This window comes from Typopeltis vanoorti, chromosome 2 (genome assembly GCF_054136105.1).
Source record: "Typopeltis vanoorti isolate ZY-2024b chromosome 2, IOZ_Tvanoo_1.0, whole genome shotgun sequence".
NCBI classification, from domain to species: Eukaryota; Metazoa; Arthropoda; class Arachnida; order Uropygi; family Thelyphonidae; genus Typopeltis; species Typopeltis vanoorti.
Window position 1 is genome coordinate 68981058 of NC_143550.1, and position 27148 is coordinate 69008205.

The 27148-nt window shown below is 34.8% G+C and overlaps 1 protein-coding gene across 1 annotated transcript in view; it reads left to right on the forward strand.

The window, feature by feature from the left end:
• The first annotated feature begins 508 nt into the window (after positions 1-508).
• LOC150109143 (toll-interacting protein A-like) overlaps positions 509-27148 on the forward strand; it is a 128611-nt gene continuing 101971 nt past the window's right edge. The window contains exons 1-3 of the mRNA XM_090401657.1: positions 509-654; positions 14987-15127; positions 22280-22413. Of these exons, the coding sequence (XP_090257783.1) occupies positions 610-654; positions 14987-15127; positions 22280-22413 (320 nt within the window). The 5' untranslated portion in view covers positions 509-609. The remainder of the gene's footprint in view (positions 655-14986; positions 15128-22279; positions 22414-27148) is intronic.

Below are 27148 nucleotides of genomic sequence, written 5' to 3' on the forward strand. Positions count from 1 at the left end.
ATCTTTATAAGAACTTTTCAGTTTAAAAATTAACCGGTTTCATATGGAGTGATGATTTGGATTTTCCTTCATGAAACTTAGGTTTTTAATCCCAGAAAGCAAACAGCTGGCCAGGAAAATACATGCAGTTGACATAGCACTTGGCTTGATAGCTTTAGCTGCTTCGGGCGTATTCCAGACAACAACATCTACGTGTAGAACAATATTTGTTAAAGCTCCTAATTTTGATGTAAATCAGCATAGGTTGGTCGATTGGTAGAGCCTCTGCTACTAATGACTCGCAAAGAGTTAAGAAAGTTTGAGCGCGGTTAGTAGTTGGAAGGGATGAAATCGTTCGATGCTGTTGGCACACTCTCCCTCGATGAGTCTTTGGACTCCCTGGAGGTCTCCCATAATAATAATCCGAAACAATTGGTTGGATGTCATACCAACCGTAAGTGCAATTGTTTGCGGCTGCTTCGTCACCTCGTTAGGTGGAGCTTGTGTTTTTTAATTGAATACGAGGCGCTATCCTAATTTTTATTAGGAAAGAAGTTAGCGTACGAGCGTGTTAGATGTTGACTAATGTATTTAGTCATTTCGTAATTCCTGAGGCATGATATATCAAATATGGCAATGTTAGAGAATGAAATACAATCAGAAAGGCGAAAAAAGGTACATGCAATGATTTTAATTGCGTATGTTTTAGTATTATTTGATGTATATAGTTCATGCGCCGTTTTTCATGAACTTAATAATTCAGCTGTTCTGCTGTATAAATTTACCGCCCTAACTTACCAGTTTCGCTACAACTCTGTGTGATATTTAATACTTTTTAGTTTTATTGTTAAATTTGAATATAAACCAACCGAAGAACAGTTAAACTTTTTTTTTTTTTTGTAGTTGCCTGCCACATGTTTTTGAGTTGTATAAATTGTAATAAAATTGTTTGAGCATCCGTAGCACATTTGGTATAGATGAAGCCCCTCCGTCTGAAAGACCTTCATTCCATTCCTGTATATGAGGCGAGGAACTGTTATCAGGTCTTTTCGACTAAATGCAAGTTTTCCGTTCTCATACGGAGGTGGGGGATTTTTCATCCGTCAGGATAGACATACCGGCTCGTGACTACATAGCTATGGTTGGTGAATGTGTAGCCTGCATTAACCAAGTTGGGAAGTAACTTCTGACCAATACTGCATCTCAGATCTAAATGCCAATACTCCTGGATACTCCCATATGCTGACAACACAAAATTGGTAAAGTAACTGGAATTGGGAATGACATGCAAAACGTTTAATCAAGGAAGAAATATGACTTTGAGAATGATAAAAATTAAAGTTGTGCAAAATGCATACCTGAAGTAGGGTGATGTTTCACTTCTTTACAGGTAGACCCACCTCCTTTTTAATATTTTAATTACTAGATAAGTGTAATTTTTGTTTTGGCCCTTTAAAATGTGGCAATCATAATTTAATGAGAGTGATATGGTTTAGTGCCACTTTCCAGTTTCTCTCTCTTCTGTGATTGAGTAAAAATCCTACCTTTTTAAAAAAAAAATTTTTTTTTTCCATTTTAAAAATTGGTGTAGCTGAATATCCAATACACTCAGGTGAGCAGGAGCAGTTCTTCAGAACATTTAATAAGTTTATGATGCTCAAAATCACAATTATCTCCCCCTCCCTATTTTAGGCTCCTTATTGTAATGGTATTGCACCAAGCATCTGAGACTTCTGTCACATAGGTAGGTTCCTGTACTCATTCTTTGCTAGCAGGAAAAATTGAAAATTAAAAGGATATGAAAAGAAAACTAAAAATTATTTATTGAAATTTCTACTTCATTCTTAGAATGAATACAAATGGCAAATTAAGTATATAACAGACCCAGTTTATTAATAAATTTATTCTGCACATACATAAAAAATAAAAATGTATATGAGAATTTTTAATAAAGTTTTATATATTCAAGATACCAAGTTATTTTATATAAACTTGGTTTTTAATCCTATTTTCCCATGTTACCATCTACCATTATAAAAACCAAGTTTATATAAAATTACTTGGTATCTTGAATACATAATATACCCAAGTTAAGAAACTTTCTACAAAGTTTTATATAGCAAATATCTAATAACAATATATGTAGTAAAAAATGTAAACTATTAAGTAACTAAGCCTATTTTCATGGTAAATGAATATGCAAAAAATGACAATGTTGCAAATTTCTGAATGCATTGCATATGTTTATCAGATGTTACTGTTAATGAATGTGCTGGTATATTGTATTGTTGTGTACCATCCCCCAAAAGGCATTGACTGTATTCACATACTGACCTGGGATATCCTGACTTGTCCTCCTGTTTTATGCGTTGTTTTTATCACATACTTAAATATTGTTTACTCTTTATGTACTGTTTGCTTCAGTGTCCCCCCCCCCACACACACTTTGTACCTACTCCTTAGGAAAACAAGTCCCAAAGCATCAGTGAGAGATGGCCTAACTCAGTGATGAAAATAAGAACAGTAAGTAAATCAGAAGTCTCCTGTGGCCAAATAACCACCAATGTGGACAAACACAATACGTGTTACCACTCCACACACATAATTGGCTTGTGTGTGTTTTCTGTGTGAATCTTATCCATGAGTGGTTGTAAATCTATAATACCTTAGTATCATAGATGAGCTAAGGATTAATTAATCCTGCACTAGAGACCAAACAGAAAACTTCTTTGAAGTCAGTCATGTTTAGCCTCCAGTAAGCAGGGTGGAGGTTTTACACCACTACTACCTAACAACATTTATAAACATCCATGCTTGTGTTGATGTTTAAAATATTCACTGTCTCTCCATTAGTTGAGGGGATATACTATCAACTTGACCAACTAGGTCAGCAAATTGATGTAATCCTCCACTTCTGTTCAGACATTTTAATACACATTTACAGACATGTTCAACTATAATAATATAATTTTCTTTATAATTTTCTCTCTAAGTCTGCACCATTAGAAAGTGGTTATGCGCTTTGCAACCATATGTCTGGGAAAGGAGTGTCCTGGGTTCAATTCCCATCTGACGTGAGGAGCTTAGGGTCTTTCTCAGACATAGCCAAGTTAGCTGGTCTTGGGCATGGACTTCTGGAATTTTCATCCTGCAAGCAGGCAAACTGACCTTGAGAACTCAACTCTTCTACAGACATAGGATACACTGGGAGGCATAGGGCTAACCACCTTGTCCTTGTGTACGGTTGCAGTTAAATGAATAGAAAGCCCTCAATACTGCAAGGTAAAAGAGGGAAGAAGAAGAAGAATTAAAGAAAAAGAAGAATATAATTTTCTCCAGCCATAATGGCTGATTCTTTCTCAGCTTAATAAATTCACTTCTATAACCTCTTTATGAATAACCATTCTGTATAGTTTCAATCCTATCAGTGAAGAGAAAGCTTTGTTACAACTACTGATAGAGCCTAGTTCAGCCATATTGAACAAATTCCTGCTGTTTATTTATTTACTATTATTATTATTATTTGTAAATCTCATCGATGGGGAAACCAGAAACCTATAATACAAGGGTGGCCAGGCTTGCTAGGTTCAAGAGCCACAGACCACTTTTTAGATGTTTACAAGCTGCAAGATGTTTTTCCTAAAAAAAATTATTGAAAACACATATACATATCATTATATTCTTAGTATTAAGCTGTTTAATTACTGCTAATAGAATGCTTAAAAACTATTTTTTTCTTCATATTTCTGTTTCTTGTATTTGTTTGCCATTTTAAATAGCTGAGAGGTTATGTAATTTTCACTTCTAAAGCTGAGAAAAGTAACCAGTATTTCAACTTAGAAACCAGTTTTAAAACACACTCATCACTACACAATGCCCACAGGATAAGTTGAGGGGTACTGCTGGATCCTGAGTGGCAGTTGGTGTTAATTATATTGTCCTATTGAAGCCCGTCATGCAAAACATGTCATGTGCATGACGTATCTTATTGTCAATTTCTTTTTTCTGTATATTTATGTTAAATTATATATTAAATGATATAAATTTATATTAAACTTTTATATTTATATAACTGCAGTAGCAACTCTGCTTCTGATTGGGGAAAGTGACCATGCAGTCTTTTTCCTGGGAGGTTACTCAACATGTCAAAATTTCAGTCAAGAAAGGATTTATGTGGAACTACAAATCTGGCAATTATAAAAAACTTTGGAGGGCATCTTAGAACAGTGTTATAGTGTAAGAAACTACATGGAATGAATGTCATTACAGCATGGGAAGTGGTCAAGAATTCTTTAAGTGAAATGGTATCAGAATGTCATACCTAGGGTCAGGAGTAAACTGAGTAGGAATTAAGTGGATGGCTAACAATATAAAGCAGGAGCTGCAAAAAAAAAAAAGAAAAAGAAAAAGATAAGCATTGTGGAATATAAACAAGGTGATCAACGTGCCCGATGAGCAGTATAAAGCACAACAAGAAGAGTAACTAGTATGTTAAGAAAGGCTGATTCAGATTTCAAGAGAAAATTAGCTAAGCAGGCCAAAGTAAATCCAAAAGCATTTTTTCTCTACATAGCAAGTAAGAGAAAGAATGATTATGCAAAGATATCTTTACTCAGTGGGCATGGTAGGAAAGTGACAGAAGTAGAAGAAATGTTGTCTAGTGGCTAGGATACCTGGCTTTCACCCAGGAGGCCCAGGTTTGATTCTGAGCATGGGAAGTTATTTTAAGTCATCCTGGTTGGCCGAGTGGTTAGCATACCTGCTCTCCAACCAACAGGTCGTGGTTTTGAATCCCACCGTGGACATGGATGTTTGCGATTGTCTTTAGGTGGAAGATGAATGCCATCACCTGATGTGCGAGACCACCTCCCTGCATATTGGAGACCTAAAGTGGCTGAAAAAGTTCCATGTTTGGTCTCTAGAGCAGGGTTTCTGGACTATATAAAAATTAATAAAAAATTACAAAAAATATATAAAATTGATAAAAATGGGGAAAAAAATCCTAAGCCCATCCACAGTACAAACGTACTATACATTTAGTAATATTTTATGCTTGGTAACCACATTAAAAAAGAAATAGTTCAGTCACTAAGTGATCACTTTTCAAGGGTTACTGAGGTAATAGAGACTGATGTGAGCATTGCAGTAGATGAACTGGAAGTACTCAGTGTATTGAAAAATATCAACTGAATACAGCAGTGAACCTGGACAGTATTTCTGCTTGTGTGCTATGAGAATGTGCAAGTGAACTGGCAGTGCCTCTGATGAAATTGTTTAATTAAATCTCAGCTCTGGCAATGTTCCAAGGGAGTGGAAAGAGGGTAAGATAGTTCCATTACATAAACATGACTCCAAGAAGGCAGCAAGTTAGTATCTCTGGAGTGGTAGTTAAAGTATTGGAAAAGTTAGTTAAAAGTAAAATTCATGAATGGATGGATAGGAATATTAAACTTTATGGGTATCATGGCTTTGTAAAAGGTAAGTCCTGCCCCAGTAATTTATTCACATTTTATAATAAGGTGACGGTAGAATTAGATAAAGGAAATGTCTACACCATGATACTACTGGACTTTGCAAAGGCATTTGACAGAATACTGCATGGGAAAACTATTATGTAAATTAGAGCAAATGAGAATGGATATGGAGTGGCTGATAGACATTAGAGTAGTAGTGTATGGTGGAGTGCATTTAAGGCAAATTAAGGTAAATATCCTGTTCTAAATTATACCAAATGGCATGTAACTTTTTCACTTCTGGTGTCCAACAAGCAGGGCAATGAAACTCATCTACTACCTAAAGACAAACATGCCTAGGTAGGAGTTAAACCTGTAGCTGGTGTGAGAGCAGGTACGCCATTCACTTGGGAACTAGGTAACAATGTATGTCCTAAAATAGTTTATAAACTTGATTAAGTTTCCGGCTTATCTCCTGTTAGCTTAACAAATTACAATTGATTCTTCTAATGGTTTTCTGATATCATCAGTTTTAATGTTTCTGCCATTCATGCCATCGCTTGACTACCCTATGAGAACTCTCAAAACTCTGTCTGTGTTTATAATCAACTGTTTTATTTTTATAGTAACTCTCACATCATGGGTTAAAATTGTTTTGAATATTGGCTTCTATACCGCAAGTGTTAATTTTTCCCTTATTCCATTTAAACTTATTTGATTTGTTTCCTGTCAGTTTGTTTATTCTATTATTTCCACATTCAGTTTGACATCTTTGCTGCAAATTATGTGTAAATAAATAGCTGAAATGCTTTACTAAAGATAGCTTAATATCTGCATAGCTTGTCTTTTGCTGATTTTCATATGCACTTGATTATAGCAGTTAACTCAATTTAGATAAAGAATGCTGAAGATTTGTACTAGATTTATGAGTATAAAACATCATCCCATAAAATAGCTGAGTTTAATTTCTGATTTTGATTCTGAAATTCCTAGCTCTGACTATGTTGTGCTCAGTATGTTAATACCTCTTTATAACTTCTAATTTTTCCTCAGTGTTATAGCTTTTCTCTGTTTTTTAGTCTTGGAAGTATTTTGATCACAATTACCTCTTTTTTCCGTAATGTTTGTGTTGCAGAAGACTCCAACAATGGACTTATTAGTTTTACACCTTCTGTGAGACTGACATGCAGCACGATGCTGCCTTGTCAAAGTGGTGCACACACAGTCACGTGACCATGCACAGGGTAACTGTGGAATTGCTACTGGTTGCGATTTTTTTAATTAACTTTTTAAAATTACATTATAGCGAAAATGCGTGAAGTGAGATCTCATATAACGAGGGATACAGGTATCCCTTGTTATATGCGATCCTTTTTTCATCACTCTTTTCTCCAGTTTTTTTTTATTTTTCACTATTTAAGAAAAGTCTGCATCTTGAAAGCCTGAGATGCCTTGAAAAAAAAGTTCCATGTTTGGTCATAGGGTTTCCCAGATTATGCAAAAAATAAAAATAAATAAAAAATAAAATAAATAAAAATACATTAGTAGTCCACCCAGTCTAAATTTTTTGCTAGTTTACTTTTCTCTTGCTGCTCCTTTAAGTTTTCAATGATCCTCCTCAATTCTGATGGGTTGGTTGTTCTAGTAGTTGACCTTTTACTATTTGCTATGGTTCTCTGACAATAAAAGCTGACTTTATTTGGGCAACACTCCAGCTGGTATGTCACTTCATCAACTATCACTCTCTGTTGCACTCTTTTAAAATCATCCTTTAAAGGATGCAAGCCATCTCAATACTTGGCCTATTCTATTTACACGTGGAAAAAAAAAATCTTATTATTATTTCATCCTCCATGGAATCACACACTCTTCATGGGAGGTTCATTCAACATTCTGACAACATTTTTATCATACCAAATCTTAAAATCCTTAACACTTCTTGCATTAACAACACATCCTGGTAATGTGTGCCATTTACTGACAAGTCTCAATGTAAAAAATCTGTTTCTCACACTTCTCTTCACCACACTCTTACATAACTTTCAGGGATGACCTCTGGTTCTTTCCCTTCTCACCTTCTACTCTTTTTATAATCCCCTCTGGATTAATCTGATAAAATCCTATCACTAACTTAAATGTCTCTATCATATCACTTCTCTTCCTCATATCCACCAAACTCTGTAATCCACATCTTTTCAACCTTTCTCCATAGCCAGCATTCCACCAAAATCTTGATGTTGTCTTAGTCACTTGACTCTGGACCCTCTCCAATGTCTCCACATCACATTGCAAACCTTGGTAACCAGATTTGAGCACAATAGTCCAAGTGTGGTCTGATGAGTGCTTTAGTGGCACAACCACTTCCTTATCCCTACATGTTAGAGTACGTCTTATCATAGCAGCACTACAATGTTAACACTTGCAATATGCCCTCAAAACTTCAGTCTACTGTTAACCATCACTCCCATATCTTGAATCTCATCCACTTCCTGCAGTACAGTACTGTCAATATAATACACAGCCTTATATTTCTGCACTCCAAAATGTAACACCTTGTACTTATTAATATTAAAACTACAACCCCCACTGCTTTGTCCAAGTCAAAAATCTATTCAAATCTTTCTGAAGGAAATTAACATCAGCAGTGCTGCTTATAATTCTTCCCAACTTTGCATCATCAGGAAACAACTGAAGATCCCTAGTCAGTCCACATGATATATCGTTTACAAACAAGTTAAACATCAGGAGCCCAAGAACAGAACCCTGGGGTACACCACTGGTTACTCTCGTTTTTTGAGACACTGCTCCATCATACACAACTTGCTGGTATCGTTCAGAGAGTTGATCTCCAATCCGTCTATCCAATATACTATCTATTCCAATCCTCTGTAGCTTGTACATCAACTTATGGTAATCTATCAAACACTTTTGCAAAGTCCAAGAATATCACTGTATATGATTCTCCCTTATCTAACACACTTGTTACTCTATCATGAAATGCAAGTAAATTGTAAAACAGGACCTACCCTTTACAAATCTATGCTGACCATTATAAAGAATTCTATGTCCTCCCAGTCCTGTATTTTATTCCACCAATCTCTCCAACACCTTGATCACAACTGCAGTTGTACAGACTGCGCTATAATTGGAAACTTCTATCCTTGAACCATGCTTGTGGAGTGGGACTATTTTGCCTTCTTTCCACTCCTTAGGAACCCTATCCACAGAAAGACTTTCATAACCAGCTCAAGGGTATAGGCAACTGATATACACATTCCTTAAGACTGTGATCTTAATGCTTGAACCTAAACAATTTATGAATGTAATAACAAAGGCCCTATTTCACTAATTGATCATCAGTTCCTGTTTGATGTATTTAATATGCAAGTTGTCATATGTAATTTTTCAGTTGCTAATAATGACTATAAATTACAGGAAAAACACAGTAATTAACTTAAAGTACAGATATTTCATACTGAAATTAATAGTACATCATCAGGGTGTAGAAACAAGCAAATCAAAGAAATGGGGATACAAGGTATATACAGTAGTAAGTGGTTTGCCAATTAAAAACTGTTGCTGCATGCATGAAATTAATATTAATAAATAATATTAATAACTATTTTTGATGGTTACATAAAATAAAATATCCCAAACTTTTTTGGATGGGGTGGGGGGGGAGAAAGAGAGACAATTGTTACGATTCAGATTTGACCATGTAAAAGGGCTTTGCAACTTTCTTTGAAAGGCATTCATATTTAAACTAGCTTCTGTGGAGAATACAAGCTTCATCTCATCTGATATTATGTTTGGTGTCAATACTATGTTGTTCCAGACCAGACTTTTGAGGTTTTATTATTGAATATAATATTGATGTTCATTAATTCGTTTTTTCTACAGAACAGTATTTCTGGTATCTCTGAACCGATTGGTAGAATTTTGAAGAAGTATTATATTCTCACATATTTTCCTATCAACAAAATTTCTCATCTCTTGCCATCTACAAAAGACAAACTGTCACCTCTATCATTAACTGGCATTTACCAGATACCTTGTGAATGTAATCTGATATACTTTGGGCAGACAGGATGTTATATGTACTTTGTATTCCCATTTCTTTGATTTGCTTGCTTCAACGCCCTGATACTCTTATTTTCAGTACGAAATATCTGTACTTTCATTTCATTGAAGTTAATTACCGTGGTTATTGAGTAATTTGTTTAAATTGCATATCTGTTACTTTGCAATTTTGTTACTGTTAAATCAGGTGTCATATCTTAAGCAGGTTTGTCATGATCCTTATCAAGAATATGCTAGGTATGATTCCTGATTAATTTTTTCCATTATGTAATTCAGTAACACTAATAAGATGAACTCGTTCATAATTTTGTTGAAAATAGCTGCTGTAATACAAAAAAAGCACATATGGATAAGGAGGTGATAATTTCAAAGTGTTTATTATGCCTCATTTGAATTTTTGTGCACAGATATGGTCACCTAGCTAGATAAGGAAACATTGGAAAGAGTGCAGAGGTGAATAACTCTTCAGAACTTTGAATTAAGTATGAGGACAATTGAGGGAATATGGTCTTCAGAGCTTCGTAGATAGGAAGAGGGGTGATATGATTTAGACATATTAGTGAGAGGAGCCTATCATAATACATAGGAATTCCATAGGATAATGGGTGATATGAGAACGATAGATTATCCCTGAAAACTACAATGGTTGCAAGTAAAGAAGTGAAAAGCTGATTTCTTTTTTGGCAAGTAGTGAATGAGTGGAATGTGAAGGCAAGATATAATAGTTATGGTCTGTGAGCCTTTCACCTACCATGCTGAATCTTCGGACTCCATGAAGGTTTGGAAGTAATACTAAAGGATGTTATTCTTACCTTCAGATTTTATTAGTTTTCGAATGATTTTAGATAATAATAGTTTCCTCCTGTATTATATCATTGATGCACACTACTTATTAAATTCTTCTGCAGCTGTTGCTGGATCATTGAAAATTGAAATTTATACATAATTCACTTCTTGTCCCTTATTTATTATAGCTTCTAAAGCTTCATCACATTTTTAGCTTCTGTAATTTAAATTTTCTCTTTATATCTTTATCCATATATATATATATATACACACACACACATATACTGGGGGGGGGGCTATGTCCCCCATGGTGCCTACGGCACCTAACTCCCCATGTTCCGGACTGGTGGGCCCGTTCTCCTTGAATTTTGATGGCTCGAATTTTGAAGACTCGAAAGAGGGGTAATACTACATATTAAACAAATTTGTCAAGGAAGATGCTAACTTTGGCACATTCCTTCAAAATATGCAGTGATATATTATCAAGTCCCACAGCCTAATTAACATCAAGTTTGCTCAATTCCCCATATATGGGGAATTGAGTTGGGTTGAGTTTCAAAGGAGCGGAAGGAGGGCAAGATTGTGTCGCTTCATAAGTGAGATGATAGAGCTCAAGCATCAAATTATAGGTGAGAACCACGATCCAGAATTGGGTTGACAATAATGGTATTATCTTTGATGGATAGCATGGATTTGCTAAAGGAAGGGTCATGTTTTAGTAATTTACTTGCTTATTACAATAAGGTGACAGTTTCATTAGAGGAGAGGAAAACACAGTAGTATACTTAGATTTTGCGAAGGCTTTTGATAAATTACTACATAATATGTTGCTAGTCAAACTAGAGCAGATGGGGTTGGATATTAGATTAATGCATTAGATCGGAGACTGGCTGTCTGATAAGTATCAGCAAGTTGTGTATGGGGGGACAATATCCTGGAAAAGGAAAGTCTTGGGGTTCTATTTTAGGGCCATTGCTGTTTAACCTGTATGTTAATGATATTGGCGAAGATTTGGATGGGGGATGTTCAGATGTTTGCAGATGATGCAAAGTTTGGACAAACTATGAAGAGTACAGAAGATGTGGCCTTACAAGAAGTCATTCACTTATCTTAATCTCTTAATCACTAGATTAGATTGAGTGAATGGGCACAGGAATGGGGATGCAAGTTCAATGTTGCGAAATGCAAGGTTTTAAAATTTGGAAAACAAAGATGGGATGTAGAATTTAGGCTTCGTCAGGATATATTGTTTGATGTGGAGGAAATAAGAGATCTTGGGGTGATAGTGTATAAGGATCTGAAATTTAGGGGATACATTGCCAAAATTGTGAGAACAACAAAATGAATTCTGGGAGTGTGGAGGACACTGACTTGTACAAGTAAGGAGATTCTTGTTTCATGGATGAAGAGATGTTGAAAAGGGTCCAGAGTTAACTAAGGTAGTTTCTGATCTCTAGAATTCAAATATGAGGAAAGGTTGAGAAGATTCCCCCCCACACACACACATACACACGGATTACAGTTATGAATACCCTCCAGCCATATGCCGGTTCCTGAGCCCAGATAAAATTGGGAAGGTTGGAGAAAGCAATGGTGAACTACCCTGTAAAAATCTCACCAGGAATAATTTGTGGGCATTGCCTACAAAGTCACCTACAGTTGGACATGACTGAAAGGGAAAATCAGTCAGTCAGTGAGAAGATGCAATTCACAGAGTCTAGTGGATAGGAGGAAGAAGGGTGCTATGATAGATCTACATGTTAGTAAGGAGGAGTTGTTATAGGATCAGTGTTGGAGAGGTTTTACAGAAAATGTGGGAGAAGCAGAGCTTATCCCTTGAAGCTGTTTATAAGGAGGGCATGATATTAGTAGAAGGTTAGAAAGTAGAAGAGTGGAATAGAAAGTATGATGATGTGTGTGTGGGTAAAGACCCCGTTTTCAAGGATGTTCAAATGGTAGTTTGAACTGTTTGAACATTCTTGTTTGAGATGAGGAATGTTGAGAAGAGAGGAAGTGCAAAAGAATTGACTATTAGTTTGGATGACTTGTGAGGAAGTGTAAATGAAGTATTTGAGTCTTTCTATAGAAACAGTGAAGTTGATTTTGTATATTGCTGAATTATGATAGCACGAAGCTGAGAAGGGTGATAATTATGAATTGTATGACAAACTAAGCAAACAAGTTTGATGACCTACTATGGTCTGCAAAATTGCCTGGGATTTAGTTTGAGATCAGTTTAAGACAGTACTGGACTGTATTTGTGAAATTTGGAGGAGAGAATGTAGATCAATTGTGAAATTATGCAGATACTCTGCAAGTCAGGATTTCCCAAACTGTATTCCGTGTTCCGTGAGAAGTTCTCGAATTTGTTATTTTAGTTTTCTAAGCATTTTCCATGAATAAATATTTTATAGTGGAAATATTCTGAGGAGAATAATATTCGTGAATATGTCAAAGCTCAGACCCAGAACGCTTAATAACATTTGTTTAGGAAATGTTAGTGACCAAGCTGTGTATTTTTAAATATGGAAGTATTCATGAATTATAATTAATTTTCACACATCGAAACCTTTCAACATTTGGGAAAGGGAATACCGCTGTTTATGACGGGTCATAAAAATTGCCTGCAAGCGGATTATAACAGTGGGTGGGTATCCTCTGTTCTCAAAACTGAAATAAATGACATCTGTGTAGCAAATGTCAGTGACCAAGCGGCATATTTTTAAACATGGAAATATTCATGAATTATCGTTAATTTTCACACATTGAAATCTTTCAACAATCGGGAAAGAGAATACCTCCGTTTATGACCGATCATAAAAATTGCCTGCAAGCCAATTACAACAATGGACGGCATATCCTCTGTTCTCAAAACTGAAAGAAATAACATCTGTGTTGCAAATGTTAGTGACCAATCAGCAAGGAAGTATAAAGAAAATTTTTCCACTAAAATTGAAGATCAAGATAGTCTATATCTGGTTCTCAAATCTAGTAATACTGACTTTCTTCGCAAGTTCGTATTGTAGGGTGAAAGTTTCAAAACCATAGTGCTGTGAGTTTTTAAAAGTAATAGGCCTGCGGATTTAAATTTTAATATGAATAAGAGGCAAGAGACATTGTTTAATTTTGGTATTAAGAAATCTCTTATTGAAGGTGTTTGTGACACAACAGATAGTGAGTTCTACCACCAGCCTACAAAGCGATCTCCAGGATGTACAAAAGGAGGGGGAAAACTACCAGCACACAGGAGAAAAAGTCTGCATTCACTCGTAAGTACTTATAATAATATTATAAATTTTTGATGATCAGAATGGGATATTTCAATGAAAATCAGCACAAATTAATTTAATGTTTATGTTTAATTGATGTTTAATTAATAATTAATAATCAACTATTAATTAATAATAAAAATCAACTAAATTAAGAATTAATTATTAATTAATACATTGCAAAATATCCAAGGTGTTCTGTGAAAATTTCAGGATTTGTGAAGTGTTCTGTTATAGGAAAAGTTTGGGAAAAGCTGCTGTAAAAGTATAGGATGCTATCAAGCAGGTATAAAGAAGATATCAGCCACATTGCATATGGTGTAGACTAGTCATCATTGATGAGCATTCATCCTCTTTATACAAGTAGCTTAACAGTGAAGGTATAGTTCACATGCAAACTCACTTGGGTAAAGGATCACAACAAGCAGTGTTTTTTTTTTGTTAAACAATAAATGCCGGTATGCATTCTTTGCTAGTAGGAAAAGTTGAAAATTAAAACCATACCATTGCAGACTGTCCCACAAAAAGCACTGATAACAAGAATATAATTTTCTTCTGAAGTTTAATTCACATAATTTATAAGCCAAGCCACTGTTCATTAATCATGAGTGTAGTGTACTGAATATAACTAGAAGGATGTAATGACATTATATTAAATTGTCTCAGGTTGTTCCACTTAAACCATGCAATGTACCTGTAATGTGGTCTGTTCCTTGCATAAGAGGATGGGAGAGCAGTAATCAGGAAGTAGTGAAGAAGCAGCATGGGGGGGAGCAGCATCTCGCTTTGTCGCTATCCATCTAAAGCTTAGTTATTAAAAATTTATTTCAAAAAGCTGTGATTCTGTCGTGTCATCTAATAGTGTCATTAATAGTTAGAGAATTAAGTAGCAGGGATGTCAGTGAGATGTGTGTAGTGGATTAGGGTAGTGTGTCCTCCTGAGATCAGTCCTTGGAGGTATGACGTAATAACAATTTGTATCATGTTACCTCAGTTGAATTGCATTTTATTTAATCTTGAGTTCACGAGTTATCTGACTGCAAGAAATTTATAGTGTTTTTTTTTTGTGAATTTCTGAATGAAATGTCAGTAACTTTCAAAGAAAGTCTGCATATTTCTTTTTAGGTTTATTAAAAACTATTTGGACTTATCATTAAAATATCTTCTGAAAGCTTAGCATTTATATTTTACCAGCTCCATTGAACTCTGCTCTTTAGAACAGCCTTCCTCCATACTTCCCTTAGCAATTACAACTGTCAGGTTTTCAAGATGCACATTGTGTGTTATGTGTTGGGACCCCGGACCCCTTGTGTGTGTGGTCTTGGGACATATCATGTGTCAAGCTTTTATCAAAAAATATTGATCTTGATAAATGAGTTTTGCAAAACTTCAGTTATTTTTTTCATATTCCTTTTTTAGGTAATGATAGGTAAATTACCTGATGACTTTTTACGAGTGATTCCTACTGCTGATCAACAGTATGCCACTGGCAGTCAAGAACAGAGGAATGTATTTAGACCTAGTAATCACTATGGAAGACTTCTCATTACGGTTATGGAGGTAAAGCAGCGCATGAAATAAATACTTATTAAATTTTTTATAAGAATGTTTTGCTTTAAATTTTATTAGCACTTGAAGTTATAATAAGATCATATTAACTGTATTGACTTTCAATGCCACACAAGAATAAAATGAATATAATAATTTATTAATACTTTCATTGTTTGCTATTTATTCTAAAGATACCTTCTTCCTGGTCAGCCATTTTAAAAGAAGACATTTTAGTGTTGGAAGTTTTTTTCAGGTGCAAACTTTGTTTGCTTACACTTGGATAAAGGAATAAACTAAATTTATTATAGTCTAACCAAGTGGAAAAAAACTTCCAACATCTTTCTCTAAATCCAGAGTAATTTAATAAGTCATATTTACCTATACGAGTTGCCAAAAGGCAACTCGTATAGGTAAATATGACTTCTCCATTGCTTCCACTTTAGTATCACCATCTCTGGGTCTGGCTCCCACTGATGAGACCTCAATAAAGGTCAAAACTGGTCTGGGTAGTAGCCCTTCCCTTAATTCTTAGCATTATACATGTCCACAAGGAGATGTGTTTTGCATTATGGGAGATACTAAGACAAGGAGTGATGAGAGCGTGGTCCACCTTTACCACGATTTGCCTCAGTCCTGAAGATACTTCAGGTGCAAACTTTGTTTACTTACACTTGGATAAAGGATTAAACTAAATTTATTCAAGATATTTTAGTGAGTGTAATGTGTGTGAAAAATTTCATAACTAATTAAAAAAAATCATATGCTTCACACCAAGTTGAAATACTTTATTAATTTAGAACTATTTTCCATTGTAATTTTCATGTTCTCACCTTCTAGTTGGTGAGAGTGACTATGAAGTGATTACCAGGGTGGTTGCCAGCAGTATGAGTACCTCTGTGAGAAAAGGGTATATGTGGAACTACAAAGGTGGTAATTATGAATAGCTCAGGAGACAGCTTGTAGGTGTAGCATGGAATGAGTTAGCTGGAAAAGAGATCAATGCAGCTTGGGGAATATTCAAGAACTATCTAATAGAACCAGTGTCTAAATGTATTCCAAGGGTCAGAAGGTTAAATTAGGTAGGTGTGAAATGGATGAAAGAGAGATTAAGCATGTGATACAGAAGGGCATTATGGAGGCAGCATAAGAGAAGTGCTAATAACCAATTCCATGAGGATTACAAAACACCAGGCAAGGTGGTTGACTTGGTTGGTAAGGGTGGGCAGCAAAAGTGAGGTATGAGCAGCAGTTAGCTAATGAAGCCAATAAGAATCCTAGGGAGGGAGTTCTTTCGATATGTAGCCAGCAAAAAATATAATGATTATGGAAGCATAACATTGATGAATACTTAATGAGCAGTTCATAAGGGTCTTTCATTCTTGTGAATGTGACTTCATGGTGAGATTGAGAGTAGTTGATGATGATGAGGAAGAGAGACTGACTGTAAGTGAGGAGAGATGTATGGGGAGTTGAGCAAAGTTGTTGTTAATAAGGCTGTGGGACTTGATAATATATCACCACGTATTCTGAAGAAATGTGCCAGGGAGTTGACATCTGCTTTGAAATATTTTTTTAATATGAGTATTGTATTTAGTCAAGTTCCAAAGGAGTGGAAGGTGGGCAAGATTGTGCCGCTTCATAAGGATGATGATATAACTCAAGCATCGAATTATAGGCCTATCTGTGTGTCAGATGTTGTATTTAAGTTGTTGGAGAAGCTTGTGAGAATTAGGATCCAGAATTGGGTTGACAACAATGGTATTATCTTTAATGGACAGCATGGATTTGCTAAAGGGAGGCGATGTTTTAGTAATCTTCTTACTTATTGCAATAAGGTGATGGCTTCCTTGGACAGAGGAGAGGGATACACAATAATATACTTGAATTTTGCAAAGACTTTTGATAGATTACCACATGATGAGTTGATAGTCAAACTGGAGCAGATGGGGTTGGATATTAGATTCGTGCATTGGATTGGAGACTGGCTACATGATAGGTATCAATGAGCTGTGTATGGGGGAACAATATCCTGGAAGGGGAAAGTCACTAGTGGTGTACCTCATGGGTCTGTTTTTGGACCATTACTGTTTAACTTCTAAAAATAAACTTTCAACATCTTTCTCTAAATCCAGAGTAATTTAATAAAAAGGTGGCACACTGTTTGGCAGCTCCAATAGGAGGAGATGACCTTGCTAATGCTTCTGCCTTGGTATCTCCACTTGGGTCTGGCTCCCACTGAAGAGACCTCAATAAAGGTCAAAACTAGTCTGGGTAGTGGCCCTTCCCTTAATGCATAACATCATACATATCCACAAGGAGGTGTGTTTTGCATTATGGGAGATACTGAGATAGGATTGTTGGTAGCTTACTCCACCTTTGCAAGGAGTCGCCGGTGTTGTACCACTTTATCCCAGTCCTGAAGATACTTTCAGGTGCAAACTTTGTTTGTACACACTTGGATAAAGGATTAAACTAAATTTATTATAGTCTGACCAAGTGAAAAATAAACTTTCAAATACAAAGATTGATGAACCTATGTTTTCTATTTTTGCCTGACAAATGTAAATTTTCGTTCACTTTGGTTAGCTGCAAGTTGAGATGTATTTAACTCCATTTATTAAGGTGGTCATAGTAAATTTCAACAGATTAACTTTTTAAAATCCATATCAATTCAGTATATACCCAGGACCAGCAATCCCTCTAATATTTGTTGCACTTATGTGCATGTGAAAAACATTTTGTGCAAAAGTTTCCATTCTCAGATATGTCCATTCAAAGATGTGTGTAGGACACATCTTTGTTAACAGATCTTGTAGGCTGCATGCTAAATATTTTTATAAGAACAATCTAAATGGTTACTCCTTCAGCTACTTAAATACTGTATACCCATGCAGTTTATAAATGAATTATGTCACGCATGTCCAGCCACTCAAATTTAAATGAATTTGCTATTTTTTTTCTGCTTTATTTTCGACAGTGATATTTTGAGGGTTTAATGCATTAATATTACTATGTAAAAAAAAACTGTTAACACATTTTATTCCCCTTTTTCATCTTGCTATGCTATATAATCTTTAAACTTTTGAGTGCTAAATTAATTTGCTTAAATCTGCATAGCTACAAAAATTCAAGTGACTATATTGTCTAGAGTACACACTTGAAACAAATATGCCTCTGCAACTTACTGATGTCAGTGTTACTTCACCCACATGGTGCAGTCTAAAAGTAACTAATTAGAGTGTATTAACTTGGAATAGGTTAGAATGATATTGGATTGGAGACATTGGACAAATTACTAAATAAAATAAGTAACAAGTATTATTTCTCGTATAATTCATTTTTATAGTATTCAAAAATTGACCGTAAATTAGAAATTCTGAAAGCAAAAAAATTGTGCACACAGTGTGTGTGTTCCCTTTTTGACTCATGTATTGCACACACATGCACATAGCATAGAGGGAACGTTGCTCTAGTACTTACCGATCACATTGTCAGTGGAACTGCCACCATGCTGGCAATCTTAGACAGTGAGGTTGGCAATCATAGTGAGCAGAAAAAGAGTCTCTAGTTTAATAGATTTGATATATAAATATTATTAGTATATCTCTGTGAGCTTGCGTATTAAAGCTAAACCAGTTAGATTCCTCATTCATTCTTGATTATATGCAGCTTTCAGAACTAAATGTAAAGAAACTTTCTTTGTTTAGCTGCTAAGCTTAATGTGATGCACCTTTAAAGGTACAACACCAATTTAATTTATTAGAAGATTGGAGATACCAGGTATACAAACGTCATATGGCTTACATTAAGAAAAAAAAAGTTCATTATGGTTTCTTGGCCAAGTAGTAAAATTGTTAGCTTTTAGACCTAAAAAAAAGTTTTGAAAGTTATGGCATGCTTTATGAGAAAATAGCTGTTGGTTTGCTTGAGTTCAAGTGTGGTACAATACCAAGGCACCTTATCTCTGACCAGGAACCCATATATTCAACTTTTATTAGTGATTTTAACGGTTTTGAAGACAGTTCTTCTGACTTTGGTCTCATCATAGACAAAGCAGAAACTCTTTGAGCAAGAACATTCAGTATCACGGAATCTCATGTTTTGAAAGTTGTATTTTTATAAGTTAACTCCTGATCATTACATAAAATCAGGGATATGAAGATGAGAGCTAAAAAGGCTTCATCTTTGCATTGAAAACTGTTAAAAGAAATTATCGTATCTGTTTATTGTTTTTCAAATTGTTTTCACTAATGAAATTCTTAATTGGAAGCCATAGAAAAAGATGAATATGTACACTCCTGGAGAGCGTTTTTTTTTTTTTTTCTTGTACAAAAGTTGCATAAGCAAACACAAGTGACTAATGCTGAAGGTTATATTCTTATAAGACATTATTTTGCTGCTCAGCATAAAATCATAATGGATATTAATTTGCTTTTGCTACAAGTTGAAACTTTTGGATTCTTTTTTTCATATTCAAAAATTTGCTTTTAAAATAATCTGATGTAATTATCAACTTGCATCCTACACAGGATCTATCCTCAACCAGTATATTGCAAATTTTGCAACCTTTCTGTGGAAGACTGAAAGTCATTAATCATACTTAAACTAGCTTTTGTTTACCTGTTATATGACTGATACAGATAGTTTTTACTTATCAGTAATCCATCACCACCTGATTAGATTTAAAGTATTGATTTTCTTTTAGGTATAACTAGCACAGACTTTAAGTATCCTCCTTATTCTGACTTTTTTTTTTTTTTTTTTTCAGAATAGCTGCTTTAAATGAAATATTTATAATTTATATTGCTTTCCTTTATTGGACTTGGAAATAAAAGGTGTATTAACTGATCTCATAAGGTGGGAACAGGATTTTTCCTATATTCTGACATCTAAAACCAACCAACAACCTGATTAGGCTATTTTTTCATTCTTCTGTTTAGTATGCTTGAGTTAATGAAACCTGCAGTTTGTTGTATAAGCAGATGTTAAATAGCTTCTTTTTATTTCAACCATTAACCCAACTGATATACTTTACTGGTGTTGTAAACTTTGGTGTTTGGTATTATGGGGGAAGGGGGGGGCTTCCTTTTTTATTTGTGATTAAACCCTAGATATAAGAATGACAGGATAATGCATCATTCAGATGGAAAAGACTTGAGATTGATTCTCATCATGACAAGGAGTCTTCAAATGCTTTTTTAATTGAAGATTAGTTGAGCTGATCTGATGGAGATAGCAAGGTTTCCTTCTCTAGGAAAACAGAGGCTTTCATCTTTCATATTGGAAAATTGTCCAGAGTACACACTTAATTTACAGACAAAAAATACTATTAGTAGGTGGTGGATAGCATGATGTAGATGATGGATAATGGCATAGTGTGTAGATAGTGGTGTTGCATTTATAAATGGAGGATTAAGTGTGCACAGTGTATGAGGGCAGTCTGGAAAGTTCTCAGCTTAACAATGAAAAAACGAATTTATAATTTCAAAAGTATTTTTATTTTTCAACATAATCTCCTTTAAGACTAATACATTTATTCCAGTGATGCTCCAGTGTCATTATCCCATCTCTGTTTTCAGTAAGATCTGCAAAATACCCTCTACAGCTGCAATCACCTCTTGCTTTGAAGAAAACACTGACCAGCGAGGAAGAGTTTGTTTTGGGAAGAGAAGTCAGAGGGAGCCAAATCTGGGGAATAGGGTGAATGTTCCAGCAATTCATAGTACAGATCCCTTAAATTTCCTATTGCCAAAACACTTTTGTGGACAGATGAATTGTCCTGATGAAAGATGATTTTTTTCTTCTGCAAACTGGGCCTTTTCTCACGAATTTTTTTGTCTAGTCTGGTTAAAAGATTGGAATAATATTCCACGGTTATTGTTTTACCCTTTTCAAGATAATAAACGAAATGCCTTTAGCATCCCAAAACACCAATGCATGGCATGACTTTTCCTGCTGATGGAACTGACTTTATCTTCTTTGGTGCTGAACAACTGGTTTCTGTCCACTGTTTTGACTGCTGTTTGGATTCTGGTGTGTAATGGCAAATCCAAGTCTCATCCATAGTAATAAATCAATGCACAAAATCAGTTTTATTCTTGTTAAAACCTCCAAGCACTGTTCAAAGATTTTCATGCAAGTGCATTTTTTGATTTGCTGTGAGCAAGCAAGGCATCCATCTTGCGCAAATCTTTTTCATTTGCAATTCTTCATGCAAAATATATCCTAAATGTTCTTTTGAAATGCCTATAGCCTCAGCAATTTCACGCACTTTGATCACGTCATCCAATACCATATCATGCACTTGATTAATGATTTCTGGTGGTGTTACACTTTTTGGACGTTCTTCATGTGGATCATCTTCAAGGCTGGTACAGCCACATTTAAACTCGGCAGTCCATTTCTTAATTGTCGAAAACGAAGGCGATGAGTGCCCATAAACTTTTATGAACTTCGAATGAATTTCCTTTAACGTTAAACCTTCTTTTACAAAGAATTTTATAACCACACGATACTCAATTTCAAGGAATCCATTTCAAGGGGTACAGACAACACTTTTGTTTCAGACAGCTGTATAAAACAAACTACTTGATAGAATGACTTGCAATTTCACATGGATGCTTGTACCAACTTAGAAAAAAAAAAAATCTTGCTGATAGTGTTGCCATCTATGGTGGAGGCCAAGAACTTTTCAGACCTCCCTTGTACTCCTGTGATGTCTTTGGACTTCTTAGAGTTGTCATGCAGTTAATAAGTTTTCCTGTGTGTTTGCTTTGTTGAGTGATCCCTGTATCTTAATAGTAATGTAATCCTGCAATTACTCCAACATGTTATTCTATTGTGTTCTGCTAATAAATGTAAATTGAGATATCTATACCTGTTGTCCTGGTTTGTTCATTTATTAATTGTCGAAAATGAAGGAGATGAGTGGCCATAAACTTTTATGAACTTCGAATGAATTTCTATTGACGTTAAACCTTCTTTTACAAAGAATTTTATAATCACACTTGCTTATCTGGCTGATAAAGTTGATGTCCTTAAGAGATTTTGAATTTTTATATTCCAAGAAGTATTCAGAACTTTGACTTGTTAAGTATTAGTAATTATTTTTAAGTTAGTATTGAATATTGTTTTTAATAAAGTGTAATTTTTACTTTATAGGCCAATCTTGTAAAAAATTATTCTTTGACATCAATGGATCCGTATGTAAAACTGAGAATTGGACACAATGTTTATGAGACGCAGACCTCTTTTCGGGGTGGAAAACATCCAAAATGGCATAAGATTTTAAGTTGGTAGGTTTTGTTGTTGCAATATTTATTTTTAAAAAAATGAATGCTGATTCATTTCTTAAATCGTTGAATTTATTGTTAAAATCAGATAAATGCTTCAGCCACACAGATTTGAAAATTTTCGACAAAAACATATTACCAAATAGTTGATTAACATGTATTGTTTAAGTTTAAACAGATTGTTATTTACAATCTATTTCAAGCTATTCATTTCTTATTTGGGATTATGCCTCTGTCATTTTCTGATATGTTTTGACTGTTCCCTCTTGCTCCATTCAGGAGAGGGAGATTGCCACAGCTAAGTTGTTATAGATTATTCCTAGTAGTTGAGGAAGATAGTCTGCCTGATGGAAATTGGTATACCTTCACATGCTCACTTTTATGTGTATTTGGAGTATTCTTTAAGGGCTGTACGAGATGAAATAATCAAAGTGAAACCAGATATGGTGAATATAGTTTGCTTCATTTTTGTCTAGAATGAACCATATTTATACCAGCATTTCTGATAGTGTGGTTTGTAGCTTGGTACTAGTCTTTAAGAAAAAATTACTGGTCCTTAAAAAATATAAAATTCAAATATGGCAGCTGCAATTAGAGGAAATGAAGCTATAAACATTAACAAAATTAATTAAATAACAAAAATATATAACTCTTCAAGTTTAAAAACATGCTCTATGCACAGAAAATACATATTATTATTATTATTACATAATACCTCCAGAGAGTCCAAAGACTCATCGAGGGATTGCAACTACTCTACAACTCTCCGTCTCCGCCAACTGCAACTATGTTATCTACACCAGGGTTTCTCAAACTTTTTCTACGACAGAACACTTCACAAATCCTGAAATTTTCACGGAACACCTTGGTTATTTTGTAATGTATTAATTAATAAGTAATTGGTAATTTAGCTGATTTTTATTATTAATTAGTAATTGCTCATTAATTAATAATTGATTAATAATTAATTAAACATCAATTGAACCATCATTAAATTAATTTGTGCTGATTTTCATCGATATATCCTATTCTGATCACCAAAAATTTATATTATAAGTACTTACAAGCGAATGCAGACTTTTTCTCCTGTGTGTTGGTAGTTTTCCCCTCCTTTTGTACATCCTGGAGATCTTTGTAGGTTTGAGGTGGATGACTCACTATCAGTTCCGTTACAAACACCTTCAATAAGAGATTTCTTAATACCAAAATTAAACAAAGTGCCTTGTCTCTTATTCATATTAAAATTTAAATGTCTATTCCTATTACTTTTAAAAAAATCACGGCACTCCAGTTTCAGAACAAGCACTTACACAGCAATACGAACTTGCGAAGAAAGTATTCAGTATTAATAGATTTGAGAACCGGATACAGACTACCTTGATCTTCAATTTCAGTCGAAAAATTTTCTTTATACTTCCTTGCTGATTGGTCACTGACATTTGCAACACAGATGTTATTTCGTTCAGTTTTGAGAACACACTGCCCATTGTTGTAATCGGCGTGCAAGCAATTTTTATGATCGGTCATAAACGGCGGTATTCTCTTTCCCGATCGTTGAAAGATTTTGATTTGTGAAAATTAACGAGAATTCATGAATATTTCCATGTTTAAAAATATGCTACTTGGTCACTGACATTTGCTACACAGATGTCATTTCCTTCAGTTTTGAGAACAGAGGATATGCCACTCATTGTTATAATCTGCTTGCAGGCAATTTTTATGACCCATCATAAACAGCGGTATTCCCTTTCCCAAATGTTGAAAGGTTTCGATGTGTGAAAATTAACGATACACAGATCTTATTAGGCGTTCTGGGTCTGAGCTTTTCGACATATTCAGGAATATTATTCTGCTCAGAATATTTCTACTATAAAATATTTATTCATGAAAAATGCTTAGAAAACTAAAATGACAAATTCCAGAACTTCTCGCGGAACATAGTTTGAGAAACCCCGATCTGCACCAATACCATCTACCACTGACCATCACCACCACTAATATTTTCACAGACATATAGTCCCTATCAGACCCCTCCTGTCAGACAGGTTAAACCCTATCTAAATGGACTAATAGGAGGCGAATATACGGGCACTTGGGCTAGTGTTCGTGTCTCCTATAAGGTTCGGCTAGGGAAACTCGTAGTATGGTGGTGAGTGTATTCCTGCAAGCTCTCTGGTCAATTTTCACACAAGACTTGTATAGTTTCTGTATTCGGCTTTGAAATGATGTTTGATTTAATATCCATTTAATTTATTTAACATATAGTTCCTGCCCCATTACCTAACCTGTAATATATCAGATATTTTTTACTAGAATTCAGTAAACTTCATGCATACACATGTATACATGATAGTCTGCAAAAAATTATACTGAAAAAAGCATGTTTCCAGCTATGTAAGGTTTGAAAAAACAAAAGCACTGATTTGTATGCTACTTTCAGAAGAATGGGAAATTTTTATTTTTTTATTTTTAAATCTCCTTCCTCCAAGTTTGAAGGAACTTGTACATCAGGAATAGTTATCTTCTTTCTTATCTTGAGGGCAAAAGGTAGCCAGGAATTGGTCTTAAATACATTACTTTCACATGTGTATTTGATGAGAAAGTGGGTAGCTATCTTTATGACTTCGATGGTAGTGAAGTCTTTCTAGTAATGGTTTGATGGTCAAAAAAAACAGGAAACCAGATGAACATTCCACCAGATGTTCCGGTTTCCTCTAGCACAATTTTGGGGATGTGACATCTATGCTTTGGTTGGAAAGATCTTAGCTGAAATTCTGTCTAGAATGCAAGGAATGTTTCCTGTTTAAAAATTGTTGTTTTAATATCTGTTAACTGTTTTTCCAGCTAACCAACTGGTAAACACCTAACAGATATTATGCCTCTTTATAATGTTAGTTGCTTTGGCTGTGTGATTAATCCAGTTTTTGCCTCATCAGACCATTTAAATATATGAATAAATCATGTGCTATTATGGGAGAGATAAGGACAACAGATGCATGTGAGTTCTGTCTGACTCATGAAAAAGAAGCAAGTGTTATCTGGTGGACCATGCCATACTAACCATAGAATCAGAAAGAGGAATATTGAGATTATTTACCATTGTAGCCATTTTCATTTTGATACACTGCTTCATGAGGCTTTGTTGCCTTCCAGAATATTCCAGATATGAACAAAAGTTGTATATGTTGATCTATAAGTTCTGATACACCGTCATCCTTAACTGGATTCAGTACACTTCCATATATCCCTCTTGTACAACAGCTACCTTGTTGGACAAGTGGTTAGCATATCTGCTCTCCTACAGGCTATGGGTTCGAATACCACTATGAATATGAATGTTTGTGATTGTCTTTTGATGGGAGTTGAATTTCATTGCCTGATGTGAGACTACCACCTTGTGAAATATTGAAGATCTGATTTGAAAAATGTTTTTAGTCTCTAGAACAGAGTTTCTGGACTGTGTAAAATATATATAAATAAAATTAATAAAAAAAAAAAAATTCATCCCCATCTGCAGTACTGAGTAATAGGTTTGCAAAATTCTTTTATGGGCAGGAGTCACATTAATAACAAAAACAACAACAACAAAAAAGGTAATTTAATATTCTTTCTATGCCATATAATATTATTGTCAAATTATTCTGTAGAGGTCTGTATCAACTCAGTGAAAGCTTAGTGAGAAATGTTTTTTACTTATCATCAAATTCTTGCTTTGTATCCCAAATGGATATACAGGATACTGATATTCCTACACGATTTTAACATTTCTGTCAATAGTTTTATCAATTCATCTGTTTTTTTGTGAGAATGCTGATATTGCTATCTCGCATCTTGGTCTTCTAGGTAGACCGATGCAATACCATTGGTCTACTTAGATCTTCCTCTGGGTCTTCTTTCTATCATGTTAGCATCCTTTTTTGTTAATATTTCCTTTCCTATTCTGTTTAATTATTATTACTGCATGAGAATCTCCACAATGTCCAAAGCCTGATCTCAGGAGGTCCAGACAATCCGCAATATCTGTTTAGTACCTCTCCTTGCAAACTTTGGCTTATGGAGCACTCACAACAAACTCTGGTAGCAACCCTCTAGTAGTTATTACTACTATAACAATATATAAAATATATAAAATAGCCTTTTGGCTTGTTATAGTAGTAATAACAATATATAAGTACACTAGTTTAGCAATTCGTTAGTAGAGGTATATGTAAGTTCAGTTCACTTAAAACCTTGATATTCCAGGTCTACCTACTCACTGATGAGACCTCAAAAAGAGTTGAAACCGGTCTGGTAGTGACCTCTTCTCATAATGTAAAACAGTAATACATCTCCTGGGAGCTGCGTTTTACATTATGAGAGAATATTAAGGACAGTGACAGAGCTTACTCCACCTTTGCTCTGAGTTGCCCTGGTGTTGTACTACCCAAGTGATTACTTACACTTGGGCTCGCTGATAGTTTTTTCGGCATGAAACTCTAGGATTTCGATCTGAGTTTCGTACCCGGCTGTAGAATAATATGGGATTTACCATCGCCCTTAAACTTAACTTATATCACCGGTAAAATAGCCTTTTGGCTTGTTATAACATGATTTCAGTTAGTCTTTTTAAAAAATGATTTTATGTCATTTTTTAAATCGATCCAACCAATCCTTGTTACATGCAAAATCCTTGCATCCAAATTGTTTAACAAATTTTTCTTCTTGAGCCTTGAAGATTATCTACTGAAAATTCAGCACT